The sequence below is a fragment of the Pantherophis guttatus genome, chromosome 5, assembly GCF_059756535.1.
Source record: "Pantherophis guttatus breed Tessera chromosome 5, ASM5975653v1, whole genome shotgun sequence".
Lineage (NCBI taxonomy): Eukaryota > Metazoa > Chordata > Lepidosauria > Squamata > Colubridae > Pantherophis > Pantherophis guttatus.
This window is the reverse complement of record NC_142067.1, coordinates 99,638,869-99,653,488: the sequence shown is the minus strand read 5'-3', so window position 1 is coordinate 99,653,488 and position 14,620 is coordinate 99,638,869. Positions and strand designations below refer to the sequence as shown.

Here is a 14,620-nt window from a genome sequence, read left to right as displayed (position 1 = left end):
CATAATGATATTGTAAGAGAAAAAACTTAATCTAACATGATGCCCAAATGTTAGATGTAAGGCATTATGTATGCAACAATATGCTTTATATGTATATAGCTGGATACCATGCTTAGCTACGAAATTATGTGATGGGGTTTGATAAATTGACACTTAAAGCTTGAAAATTAATGAGTAGTTATGATTGGCCTCTCCTCTCCCCTTCTCTCCCTCAGCCATACCCCACAGAAGCCTCCCCTATCCTATCCCCTTCTCTCCCTCAGCCTTGCCCACAGAAGCCTCCCCTATCCTATCCCCTTCTCTCCCTCAGCCTTGCCCACAGAAGCCTCCCCTATCCTATCCCCTGCTTGCTGCTGTGAAAGTAAAACTGAAGCTGAAACTCCTCTCCTCTGCTTGTGTTTTGCATTTGGAACAGATTTCTTTTCAGGTGGGGAGGGGGAATAGAACTTCTTAGCATCAGAGGGCTGTTTGGAAAGTGAAACAGTATTTGCTGTGTGAGCAAGAAGGAGACAGGAAGGAGCCTGGCCGTGGCTTAGCTCAAGTGTTCTGTATTAAAACTGCTTCCTGCTGTGAAAGTAAAACTGAAAGTGAAACTCCTCTCCTCTGCTTGCGTTTTTGCATTTGGAACAGATTTCTTTTCAGGTTGGGAGGGGGAGTAGAACTCCTTAGCATCAGAGTGTGTTAATAATAATATAGGAAATACTAATGCTCTGATGGTCATTTCAAAAAATCCTTTCTTAGTGAGCACCTAGAAGCCACGAGGAACATACGTGGCAAATTTCAAGTTTGTAGGCTTTATGGTTCTGGAGATTTCGTGATTATGGCATGAGTGGTTTTTGCTTTTATATATAGAGATAAAGAATCCATCAATTCGCTTTGATTCACAAGAATCCTTTAAAAACCAACCAATTTTAAACATCTATGTTAGAAAAGATTAAAAAATAAAGAAAACGAACACATTTAGCCTTAAGTTGAATATGTTGTTTAAGATGATGTGTCAACTGATGTGATAAAAAATTGTTTTCATATTTTATGTTGTCATGTTTCATCGTGTATCTGTCATTGGATGTTCACTTGCACATACTGTACTAAAGTACTTCTTTAACCTATCCTGCTCTCCATCCATATGCCTAACAAAACACAAAAGGGAAAAATTAATCATTCTGCATCCCTAACAATGCTAATCATGGATGCTCTTTTCCCTGTTTGCTCCCAATCAATGTGTTTTTATGAACATGTCTCACCAAATATTAGACCTTGAGACAAGGCAGCCTACGGTGCTTTGGTTCCCAATACCAAAGAATCCCCCTCCCATTTCAGGCATGACAGTTATGAATCTGCTTGTTAAAAATGAATGCAGACCAATGTCTATGTGGCTGATGAAGAAAAGGCCAAAAAAAAAAAAAGGGTGTGTGTGTGTGATTCCTATAACCTAATTGGGCAGCAAAAGTTTGGGACTGCAGACTTTAAAGATGCTGTTTTGTCATGAGGTCCAGAATTATTTGCAAACAGTTAAGTAAAAAGTAAAGTAGAAACTTGTGCTGCTGTTTGAACCTTCCATGTTCTTCTACAGTAAGACATGTGGCAATTCTGCTACAGTGGAAAACTGCATATTTATATAATTATTTCCTGAATATAATATTCAGCAGTGCAGACAGATGTTACCAAATGTATATATTAATTTAAATATTCTGTCTTTCTCTCCAAGGCCTGCTTCCTAAAAGCAGGAAAGGGTCTTTTTCTGTATTCTGTTCCCAAATCCCTACTCTCTTGAGGCTTAGGAAATCTGTAAAGGTGCAGCTCTTTCTGTTAGTATTAGTCAATTTTAGAACATAATTCTTACTTGGCCACTTTCTATCCATACATTAATGGCCTTCTCCTACCCATGTTTTCCTGGCAATATGCATCCTAATTTCATGTCCCTTGGGAGTTGGGCGGCATCGAAATACGACTAAATAAATAAATGTATGTATGTATGTATGTATGTATGTATGTATGTATGTATGTATGTATGTAGGCTGTAGTACCTCCACAGGCCCTAATCTCACCCATAGCCCTACAATCCCTATGGACCCTCTTCCCCACAGCCATCTTCAGCAACAGCGGGTGACTCTAGGGCTAGGCCCATGATGGCGAACCTACAGCATGCGTCCCAGCCGTGGCACACAGCGCCTTCTCTGTGGGCACGCATGCCGTCGCCCCAGCCCAGCTCCAATTGTATTTCTCCATCGCATTTCACTCAATCTCACGAAGTTGGAATTGATTGAGTAAACTTTTTCACTTGCGTGCTTCACTATGGGGGAGGAGGGGTCCCGTCCCTCTCCTGAAGCCCATTACGACACAGAGCCACAATGCGACCCATGCAGCTCTTTCACCCCTCTGCTGTGGCTCCCTGTCACCCTGTCACAGCAGAGGGATGAAAGAGCTGTCACCTTGTCACTGCGGTGGCGATGTGCGGAGCCTTAGTGCGGGAGCAAAGCACCCCTGTACTTGCCTTTGCGTGGCAACAGCATTCCGCCTTCATCATGGTACATGTGCTGTTGCAAAGAGGGCTGGGAGAGAATGGCAGGGGCAGATCTTGCAGGGTGGTGGCCATCCCCCAAACATGGCCTTTCTCCTCCCTTGTCGGCGGGGCCAAGAGAAAGAAGGAGGCAGTGGGGAAACATCCCCTCCCTTGGCCAAGCGCTACGCACAAAAGCCCAGAGGGGGAGGTGGCTGGCCCAACAGAAATGCCCCCATTGGCGAGTCGGATGATGGAGAGGTCTGGCCAAGCTCTCACAGCTGTCCCGCTGTTCGGCACCTCCAGACACGAGCTGCCGCCTTTGAAATATGCCACACCTTTGAGAAATCCGGACAGCGATGGCTGTGGCCGTGGGGGGGGGGGGTAGCGAAGGCATCAGGGCTGCTCCCCCCCTCAGCAAGCCGGGCCTGGAGGAGCGTGATGATTTGCGGGCCGAGCGCCAGAGCATCTGAAGGCGTGCTCCCACATTGCCCCAACATGTGTTTCCAGTGTACTCTCCTCTGTCCTGAAATGGGATTGAGTAGGGGATAGGCGGAAGAGAGCAGGGAGCAGGGGGAAGGGTAGGGGGGCTTCTAGGAGGAGAAGCCCATCTGGCTTTCCTTTTGGCGTGGGGTGGGGGGAAGACCCAATAAAAATCCAATTTCCCCCAATAAATGGGAAAAATAAAGGCCCAGCAGTCCAGAGTCCAAAAAGTGGGGTGAGGTCTGTTCATCGAAGAATCGGAGAGGAAATCAGTTGAAATCTGGGCGGGAGGCTATTCAGAGAGGGATCTGCCTGGGTCTCTTCTTCCCTCCCCCTTAGATTCCCTCTTCCCGGCTTTCTTCTCTAGCCTTGTTTTAAGGGGAAGGGGGAAGCAAGGTGGGACAATAGTAGCTAAAAGGCTGCATGGGGGGGTTAGGGTTTATTAAAGAAGGGGATGGGGAAAAGATCCCATTCCTTTTCCAAGAACCCAGAGAAAGTGGAATAAAAATAGGTGTGTGTGTGTGTGTGTGTGTGTGTGTGTGTGTGTGTGTGTGTGTGTGTGTGTGTGTAAATAACAGCCTGGGATAGCTTCAGCCACAAACAACAGCTGCTGTTATTTTTGCTGAGAGCTTCTAAGATACACAGCATTCTTTAACTAACAATAACATAATAACCATAAAAACATTAACTAACCATAATATACAGGATTAAAGGAAGAAAGGTGAAATCAGAGGAAGGGGGAAGGAAGGAAGGAAGGAAGGAAGGAAGGAAGGAAGGAAGGAAGGAAGGAAGGAAGGAAGGAAGGAAGGAAGGAAGGAAGGAGGGAGGGAGGGAGGGAGGGAGGGAGGGAGGGATTAGGATGTGATGGCCCTCCAGATGCTAGTGCACTACATTCCCATTATTCCTGAGTTGTGCTATTAAAGAAGTCCAGGGCCACCAGGGAGAAGTCAAGTTGTGAAAGAGTGATTGAAATTCCTCACCAAATCTCATTATTCAGATTAAATTGCCATGTTGGCACTTTGTGATAAATAAGTAGGTTTTGGGTTGCAGTTTGGGCACTCAGTCCCTAAAAGGTTCACCATCACTGCTCTAGGCCAATCACTTTCTACCTGCCCAGCCTACCACATAGGGATGTAATTGTAGGGAAATACTGGAGGAAGGAATGGCATTTTGTATACTACCTTAAGCTCCTGAGCAAAGGCAATGTACATACATAGAATATATTAAAACAAAAACTAAATATAACAGAGGATTTTTAACATTTGGAGGAATAAAGTTGCTAGGGAACTGTTGATTTTATTGAGCATTCTGCATTATGTTTGTGCTCTATTATATATATATTACAAATTGCTTGATGACAGTTCTCACTTCACAAAACACAGTATTGTGCCTAAACTAAATTAAGATACAAATGCTGAAATAATAATTTAAATTCAGTGAAATATTACCATAGTGATTTCTCCACTATTTTGGTCCTGAAAACTTCTTCCTGGTCCAAGTTTACTGTACAGTAACAATCCCGCATTTTGTTTGGCCCTGGATACGTAGGAAGATTCTTAGCTTCCCCTAAAGACAAAAAAGAAGACATTGAGTGCTGATACAGCTGAGAGATATTCATCTCATAAACTGATATTTCAAGTGAATATATCATAACATGTGCAATATGCTTTGCTCAAGTTGGAGTATACATTTAAAGGGTGCTTTTATGAGTGCTTTAAAACTAAGAGACGAAACTAGGATATCATCCTGCTGGCCATAAAGAAAACGAACTATTTGCTAACCATGTTTGATGGACATCTTCACATGATGTTGTCTCCATCTTAACCCCAGCCCAGAGCCACCCTTAGTTGTTCCAAGTTTCACGATTTCCTTCTTCTCCCAATACAAAAATCCCCATGCAGATAATCTTGGATGCCTCAAAGTGAACCATGTGAAAAGAGCTACCAGCTCAGCTGCAATTAGCCCATCGAAAGACACACGGAAGTGCTACCTTCCCATCCACTCCTGGGCCTTGTGTCTCCATAGCCATTTCAATTTGGCTGCAAATGTGACTGGACATGTGGTCTTTTCCCTTTAAACAGGATTTCCAAGCTCTCAGAACTGTCAGCCAGGAATCCTGCTATTTTGTGGTGGTGGTGGATATAATATGTGTGTGGGTGTACAGTACATGATTTGTACTAGGAAGATGTTAAATTAGGAAACGTATGTGAGTCACACATGCTATACATGCAAAAGTGGGATGGGGATGGGAGTGAGAAGAGGAAAATTACCTAAACACTCTGGTTTATACTTTGTGCTTTATATTTCAAATTACCGGTAGCTCTTCCAATTACTTTGACTACTTTTGGGAAGATGGGTTAGTTCACCTTCTATTTAGGACTTTTGTGGTTCTATGAAATGATTTTACAGATGCTGTAAAATCAAGAAATTACCTGTTACTGCAGATTTCTGATAGTATCATCTACGAAATCATTGGATCCCAAGAATAAGTGGAACACTGATAAAAAAAAATCATTTGTTGAGAGGATGTTATATTGAGTAAGGTGGCACCACTATCTGCATAATGTTATGCTTGATGCTAGCTTGAAACTGCAATAAGAAAGGTGACAAATTATGGAATGATCTACCATTTCTATGAGTATAGTCTAGGGCCGTGATGGTGAACCTTTGGCCAGAAGTGGCACGCAGAGCCATCTCTCCATGCACGCCAGCCGTCACCTGTTGCTCTTCCGGGTTCCGGGGTGCACATGTGTGCAGGCCAGCTGGTCTTCACGCGCACATGCATGCCAGAAACCGGAAGACCAGGTGACCCACGTGCAAGCGCACGCCATAAACCAAAAGCTCAGCTTCCCAGTGCGCACATGCATGGCATGAAACTGCTCTTCCGATTTCTGGTGCTCCCACACGTGCGCCAGGGAGCTGCTCTTCTGGTTTCTGGTGCTCCCCCCTATGTGTGCTCCTGTTTTGGCACTCGGTGCCAAAAAGGTTCGCCAACACTGGTGTAGAAAAATAGTACATCTACCAAAAATGTGGCATTTGGACATAATGTCTTTAGAAAAAACGTAATATAGGTTTCAAGTTTCTCAAAACTAAACAAAACTATTCAGTGGACTCAAATGTTCTTCCAATGCCACTGATTGAATTCCCAAAAAACAAAGGCTTAATTTACACCGACACTTCCTTCATATCAAGAAAACAAAGATTTTGGATGAATATCATAAATAGAATATAGATATCCAATATCCGAACTACTCTTGTCAATTATTTTAATAATCATTAATTTAAAGCTACCTTTTGGCAGAAATTACACAAAGACACAACTAACAAGCTGGATGCAACTTCAATTTAATCAGCTTTCTCACACAACAAAAGGTTGGCAGGCAAAGCACACATTATGAATAGGTCAGTGGACAATTGAGGGTTTCAGCTGTTAAATCACTGTGCAGATGGCTCTGCATGATAGGGTTTAAAAACTTAGCAGAGATTTTGTTTACCTTTAATAGTGAGAGATGTGGCTGTAACTGCATACATCACTACACATTCATTTTGGATTCTTAGTATTTAGAAATAAAGCAAGAGAAATAATCCAAAGGAAAGGGAAGTTTAATCACCCTTCCTTAAAAATTGAAGCTTAGTTTTAATGTGCCAATTGATTACATTTTTCTGCATAGACCTATCTATTGGATTCCCCCTAACAGAAAACAGCTGGGATTGAATATTATATTGAAAGGGATAAATGCTATTATGATTTGAATTATGCGTTCAAGTACTTTAATTTGTCAGGCTTTTTTGATCATAGCCATTTTTGGATTTCAGTCTTTTCAGTCTTTGGGGATTACCTCATTTAAGACTGAGGCTATCCTCAACAGCAGAATTTCAAAGTACACTGCTTCAAAAGATACTATTTCATACCTTGTTTCTGATCACCTTAACCATGATAATTTGCAAGCATGGGTAGAAATTTACCTTCTGATCCTTTCTGATTTACAGAAGAACTACCAACAGCAGTATCCTGCCAAAAATCCATAAAATTCTCCTTCTTCCCTCCCATCCCCACCAATTTGACAATGGGGAATGATTTTTAATAAGTCTTGAAAGCTTGAACAATATATGCCTCATAAATGTACAAAATGTCCTTTTTAATAGTCTTATCTAAGTAATTATCTCTATTGGAACACAAATTATGCTGGTCATTCAAGCAATCTTTTCTCCACACTTTTTTTCATTTTAATCTCATCATCATCTTTACCTTAAAAAAAAACTAACATAAGGCATAAAGGCCTACATTCTTCTTTTCTGTGCATTATAAGGTTGGACCAAGAAATAGAATTCCAACTTATTCTTTCCCTTATATGACATTTTGGCATTTGCACTCTCTTGCTCTCAACTGTAAAAGCTACAGGACTGCTATCTTGATTTTTACTTCAAATAGATGTTCTTGTTAGAAAGTGGAACATCCTAATTAGATGCATAGCATTCATGTTCTCAGTTTATTTTCAGAGACATGCATGCTATTTTTATATATGCAGATAAATAAAACATTCTATTATCATGCATGATTCTGATTTCAGGTTTAAGTATTTTTTTTACAGATAATCATTTTCTGTTATTTAAGTTTTTGTGCAACAGAATGAATAGCAACAATATTTTCTTCATTTGTATCTCACTAGATTTAATAATGGGTCTGTCATCTTTTTTTACCACTTGATGGAAGATAGGGGAAAAGATGACTGAAGCACAGAAGATTCAGATTATATTCAACACACTTTAGCATCGATATAAATAGTGTCCAACAGATTTTATAGCTTCTGCGAAGCTGAAGAATGTTGCAGAAAGACTGGTCCACTGACTCTTGACTCTCTTGAAACATTCCTGAAGAAAGCTCACTGGCTTAGTATTTATCACTGACAATGAGGAAGGAAGTGCATTTGGCTATCTACAAGGAACAACTGGTGGACACCTTCAACCCCTGAATTCCAGAACTCTGTAGTTCTCTTGACCTAGCAACTACATCTAACAGAAGCAGTTATTTTTCCTTCCACAAATATTGTTAGAAGGGAAGCTTTTTTTTAAAAAAAAAAGGAATGTGGAAGAAGGACGTTCTTACCTCCTCTCTTTCTGCCCTACTCCGTGTAAACTGGCAACATTAAGGAAGTCCTTAATTCTTTCTCCATGGAATCACTCTACTTACTTCAATAAGATTGTTATATTAATATTGGGTTTTACTATTTACTTTTATGCTTTTCTATTAGAACACAGTAAAGAAAAAGCAGAAATGCAATCCATCACTTTGTTCCCAAAGCAGTCAACCCACTGAATACCCAAGCAGCGAATGAGCACAGCATCACACTGCTATTTGTGCACAGCCTCCAGTATTTGCGTCATATTATCCTGATATGGGGGGAATCTTACAGTAATTATTGTGACTAACAGCTGTTGATAGCATTATCCTTCATTTTTTTGAGTCCCATTGAAAGTCATTGAAGTTGTTTGCCATCTCTTTATTTTATTGTAACAACCAGAATAATCTATGTGCCATATGAAGAATTATTTCCTTTATCCATTCAAATTTTCCACTTTTTTCAGGTTACAACATTATGAGATCCAGATAAAATGTTCCCATCCACTTTCTTAAGACAACGTGTGACTTTAGATGACTCTATGTGCCTATGTTTGAAGCCCCAAGTTCCAAATCTTACAAACTTTCACAACAGTAGAATTGTTCCAACCTGTTGATTGTTTTGGGTATTATTCTCTGCCTCTTCTCTAACTCCATGATAACCTTTTATACATCCTCCACCATACTCAGCAGCTAGAAGGACAGATCATTTTTATCAGAAAATTGAACTCATCATTTGCAGAGGCTCTTCTCTCGTTCCCTTCCATTATTGTCAGTGATAGATTGCAGCTCTCCCTCCCATCCTTTTTTCTTCTCTTTTAAACTTCCTTGGCATTCATCTGCAAACATTACGCTGAGTGTTACAGGTTGCTCCACATTTATAAATGTTAACCTTTAAATACAAAGTTATCAAATAACTTATCTCTGCTAGAAATCACAGAGAAATTGTTTTTCTGTTGATTTGCTTAAATCATTTTAAGGCTTCTAGTCATCATCTTGGGATAGGATATTCTGTTAAATTAAATATACACTGCATTAAGTCCTTTTGGAAGAAAGAAAAATCTATCTACAGCATCTACTTCCTCTGCAATGAATCACTGGGCATAATTTTTCTGTCATCATATTCCATTAGTGTTCTCTTCCCCACTCCCCAAATTACATGTTTAGCCTCACATGTTTAGCTTTTCCTTTAATGACATAACTGTTACAACACTGATTACTTTATTTCCAATTTCATCCTAACCTTCATTTTTTTTCATGGCTTATTTTGGACAAAGTAATATTTACTGTATTCCCAAAGGCCCTGCACCTTAAACTGTAAATAAATTCAACCTTCACTGCTTTCCTTTATTTTCAACTTTCCAACCACTATTTAAATTTTATTGTATTGTTTAAATGTTAACATAGCAATATATATTTTTAATATTGTTTTTGCTTTTCTTATGTCAATCTTACGTTTATTATGTCGCAACTGTTTATTTTCTTCCTATGGGTCCGACTCCTAAATATGGATTTCTCTAGTGCTGCTTATGAATTATATTGTTACGTTCTGCATTTGTCTATGCCTTTCCTAATCTAAAGCATGCATTTATTTACAGTTTTTATTACAATGGATTAAGTCTTCTAATTTTTTCTTTCAATTTCTTTTAGTTACTTCAATCATTGAAAACATTAAAGGTTTTTTTTTTAAATAAAGTGTAATTATAAGGAGCGACCAGCGCAAACCTCCGTTGGAGTGCCAATCAGCTGTGTGACTGGGAGGCGGCCAGTGCAAGGCAACTGTGATGCCCAATGATCAGCTGTGCATCCGGGACACCCGATGATCAGCTCTGCAGCCATGCAGAGCTGGGCAAGCAACTTCTGGGCAAGGCCTGCACCAGCGGAGGGCGGCTTGCCTATATAAACGTGCTGGGAGGCAAATGCTCCCAGTGCTGACTTTAATTCTGGATTGTATCTGTTTTGTGACCAGAGCTTTTTGGAGCTCATTTGTGTGCCTGAGTCCGGGTTAATAAACCCAGTTAGCACACGCCCACACACCTAGGGTTGTTACTACTGGATTAGGTCCGGAGCTCGAACCTTTTGAGAGCTAAAGAATAACTAAAAATATATGGACGTAGGTCCACCAGACATGTAACTAATACTTCAACTAAAGTTACTGAGAATTATTCTGTTTTGTTTAAAGAACTGACAGCAAAATACAAAGCAGTATTTTAAATTATGAAGAACAATGCAAAATAACCTCTGAAATCTTCTAATTGCTTACTCAGAAAGTATACTTGATTAAATGGGATTTATTAATTTGTTTTCAGCTATGCTAATTTATATTCATCTTAAATAAGCTAATTTATTTCACTGTTCTGAAAGGAAGCTGTCAAAGAAGCAAAATGGGGGCTGCCAATCCTTTTCATTGAGGCAGGTTGTCAGAAAAGGGATAGGCTGGTTTTGTCAAAGGTCCAAACTGGTAACTGCAGACGGCCTCCAAACGAGGCGGTGGCTTACCACTGCTCCCCTCAGCATATAGACTTGTAGCTGATGTCACTTCTCCAAATAACTATCCACTGTTATGTTCTTTTGCTTCCAGATGAATACAGTCAGATATCAAACTATCACTGTTCCTTTCAGGAATTATTGAGTCTTATATATACTTTATTTCTTTAAAAACTTCAGAATGGATTTGTCTAATCTGTGACCAAATGACTGACAATACTGATAGCGATTATATAATCCAACACTATTGTATTGCCTTTCTAGACCAAGAATTGGATTTCTGGTGAGAATTTTAGGATGCTCAAATTATAATCTTGTGTTCAATTTATTTTTCCTGTTCATTATCTGAATTAAAGCACTGAAATAATGTACCTACAATAACTAGCAAGTACAGTCCTCACTGAAGAAAGTTGCTTTGTTGCGAGCATAAAAAACATAACCCCCATGGATCAGATGTGTATGTATCATACTTATTTCTTAGGAGTTATCCATAGGATATAGTAAACAAAGCTTAACCTATTTCTTACATGCATCATGGCCATAATCTACTATTTTGATCTTGTTCCTCTTATTTCAGCTTTTTAAAATCAAAGATGTTCCGAGAATCTTAAAAAAAAATGCAGTTCTTAAGGCATTTAAAAAGCTGTAAGCAAGCTCATGTTAAGCAGTAAAGCGTATTACTGGCAAAATACCAAGTTATTTAAAAGAGAATTCATCTTCTCTCATCTTCACCAAAAGAGACAAATTCTATTTCAAACTGAAAAGTAAACTGGAATATTGAAGAGTGTTCACTAATCAAACTTCATTTGAGAGCCTGATAAGAATTTTACAGGCTTCTCTTGTTTATTTCTCTAGTAAGAGGTTGTGTGGTCAAAGGCCTACTTTAATTACAGTGTTTCCTCAGATTACCAGCAGCCAATTGCTTTGTCAAACTACTGTATGTAATCAGGATAAAATCAGATTACGTTGACCCAGTAAAATATGTTATTTTAGGATAAAGAACAAAAAATAAATAAAATAGGAAACATCCAAAAGTCTAAGTCATCATGTTTGATTTATGACCAGTCTTGGAGTTTGGGGAGAGCTCTCAGACATTTTATTCCTCTTGTTCAGAGATGGATGCTATGGAAGGCAAAAATAATCACACAACAGCAATTTACCCTAATGTTCCTTAATCACCATAATCAAAGCCTTAGGACACACCCTGCTATCTTGCTTAACTAGGTCCTCTACAAGGTAGGCCGACACACTGACAAACAATACTGGACTATATCTGTGCACATTTTTTTCAACGTACCACTTAAATATAAAATCAGGTGAGGCAGGATACCAAAGGAGGTTTTTGTTGGAGACTGGAATTAGAAATTCTTTTGCCACAACCTCCTTTCAGAAAATGCTTGCAAATTAAATTTAAAGAATTGCTCCCACCAATTTAATTTCAACCAATATCTTAGGCAACTGCACATGCAAACAGTTTTAGAAGAAAATCCTACTTCAAGTCTCCATAAAGCATTGGTGATAAATCAGAGGGTCTCGATTAGATTCTCATAAATCTAGACTGAAATACTTATAAGACCACTACATCCTTGTAAGGATAGAATTGTACGCCATACTTTGTATTAAAACACAAGGTTGCATTCAAATTTTTTATTCCTTACAAAGAAATTCTTCATATGGATATATACACATGTGCATTGTACATAGATTGAATAAGTATCACCAAGATACATGTTAATTTGTACCAATAGCCAAACATACACTTGATAAGAAAATGACAACAGGACACATTTTCAGGAGTAACTCCCACTGAATAAAAAAAGAATTTCTTTCATATATGCATGTATAAAATAAGAGGTTCAATTTCTGTCAAACACAAAAGACCAAGACCCATGCGAAATTCCAATTAAACAGATGTATTGCTTATGCCTATGTACAGGAATATTACCAACTAATGATTAGGCTATTAAAAGTAGAGAAGGGTCAATGGAATTCACAATGGGTAGGACTTAGAAAATTTGTGGCTACATAGGGATTCTAGGCTGATCCCTCTTTTAAGCCCGCCCCCAAGCTCTGCCACTCTTTCGCCTACATTTTCCCCTCAATTTAAAAATATTAGAAATCAGTAATTAAAACTTATGAAGTGTAACATTTATAAAGTTATTTTTATTAGAGAAGTTTTAAAAGTTGATATAAATATACAGTAAATATAAATGCAAACTTTTTAAAAAAGATTAAAGTTGATATAAACATACAAAGCCATGTTGTTTGTTTCAGAAAAAATATTATCATGAAAAGAGACTGAAAATCATGATTCTCCAGTTCCTTAAAAGTGAGCAGTCTTTTTTGTTTTACAATAGCGGGCAGATGAAATAAAGCACATACTGTAAATTAAGGACCAAACATCTGCTATGTGATTTGTTGTACAAAATTTCAAAACAGTGACTAATTTGAACTTTTGAGAGGAAAAAAAAACATTGCATGAATCTAGATCCGAGAATCAAGTCAAACCAAAACTGAGTCACCATCCAATACACTGAAGATGATAAAAATCAGATTCTAGCTTATTTTGATTCACAAATATTCTGAAAGAAGTTTTCCTTCTTCAATATCATAAAGTGAGGAAATAAATTTTGAGTTATATGAATATAGGCATAGAGAATTTCAATCTAGATGGTAGGTTAACTTAATATCATTGATCTCATTGTATGTCTTGTTAATTTGAATGAGGTAGCAAAGAGGTTGAAATGCATGAAACTGAATTAATAAAAAAAGTAAAAAATCAATTTAAACTTGAACTTGCATAAAATTTGAGGCTTAACTTGATTAAACCTTTTATCCAGGTCAGACACTGAAGTTTGTTTTCCCCATCCAATCAATGCAGCTCTAGCAATACATTATTCCAGCTATGGCGAAGTACAAAACTATTGAAAAGCAAATGAGTAAACAACTAAGCATCTTCAGATTTAAGTTGATTTACTTCTCCCTTTTTTATTGATTCTAATATTGTATCCTCCCCACCCTCCAAAGTCTTAAGATGCTTCATGATCATCTTTACATTTTTTTCCCTTCTGAATAGAGGAAGAATCTTTGCAGTTACTGGGAATGAGATTTTGGAAGATTTAGGTATTCTCTCTCAAACCTATCCCATCTTGTGCATGCACAAATGCTCTATGTGAACATGTGTGTAGAATTATCTACTCACTTTTACCAATTCCCATTCTAATGTAACTCAATATTGTTATTTCCCATATTACATATGAAAGAGAAAGCACTTCTTAAGTCTAACGCATAAGATTGGATGCAAAAAATGCACATTCAAGGCTTTCCATTTTCTAAGTTCAATAACTTAGATAGCTGTGTAATAACTTGATAATAATATTTATTTCAGCTGGCCGCCGGAAGCCGGTAATGCTGGCTAGAAATATTTTTTTTTTGGATTCACTGCGTGCCAAGCCAAGTCCAGTAAAGATTTCTATTGAACCCCTCAGCGTGGCCTCTTCCTTTGCTGGCCAAACTCGGAATGGTGACAATTTAACTTTGTAGCCTAAAAGAATGTTTTTTTTAACCAATCTAGGTTAGGTTAGGTTGGGTTGGGTTAGGTTAAAGTTGTTATGAAGTGAGTTCAGTTCCATCTTTCCTTATTTTTCAGAAGTCCTTCAAGTTTTGGCTTCAGCATCAGACCTGGGGGGAATCTCAGCTGACTAGAGAACTTCTGAGGTAGATCCACTGCTAATCAAATCTCTTGTGTTTTTCAATTTTTTAAAATATGACTGTGTTTGGCATGCCTATTGTTTTATACTTTTTTGCTGAATGCCACTCATGTGAGATGGGTAGCCATATAAATTTGATAAATAAGTTTGGAATATTGTCCTTGCTGGTTCATTTTAAGTGAAACCTAAACAGTCACCTTTTTTCTTATTTTGCCCATGTATGACCCTGCAGAAGGGCTAGGTTGAATTTTGTCATTGTACTGGTATTGTATTAACCCTTCAAGATGGGCCAGATCAAGAAACAGGAAGACTAGAGCTACA

General features: G+C 38.5%; 1 protein-coding gene across 3 annotated transcripts in view; it reads right to left on the bottom strand.

The window, feature by feature from the left end:
* Positions 1-14,620, bottom strand: part of RASA3 (RAS p21 protein activator 3) — a 140,928-nt gene that overhangs the window by 94,963 nt on the left and 31,345 nt on the right. For 2 of the 3 annotated variants that reach the window (XM_034419257.3, XM_087895397.1), the window contains exon 2: positions 4,432-4,549. In XM_034419257.3, coding sequence (XP_034275148.1) covers positions 4,432-4,549 — 118 coding nt within the window. Of the gene's footprint in view, positions 1-4,431; positions 4,550-5,415; positions 5,946-14,620 lie in introns of those variants that run through there. The other variant, XM_087895396.1, reaches the window with a different exon arrangement.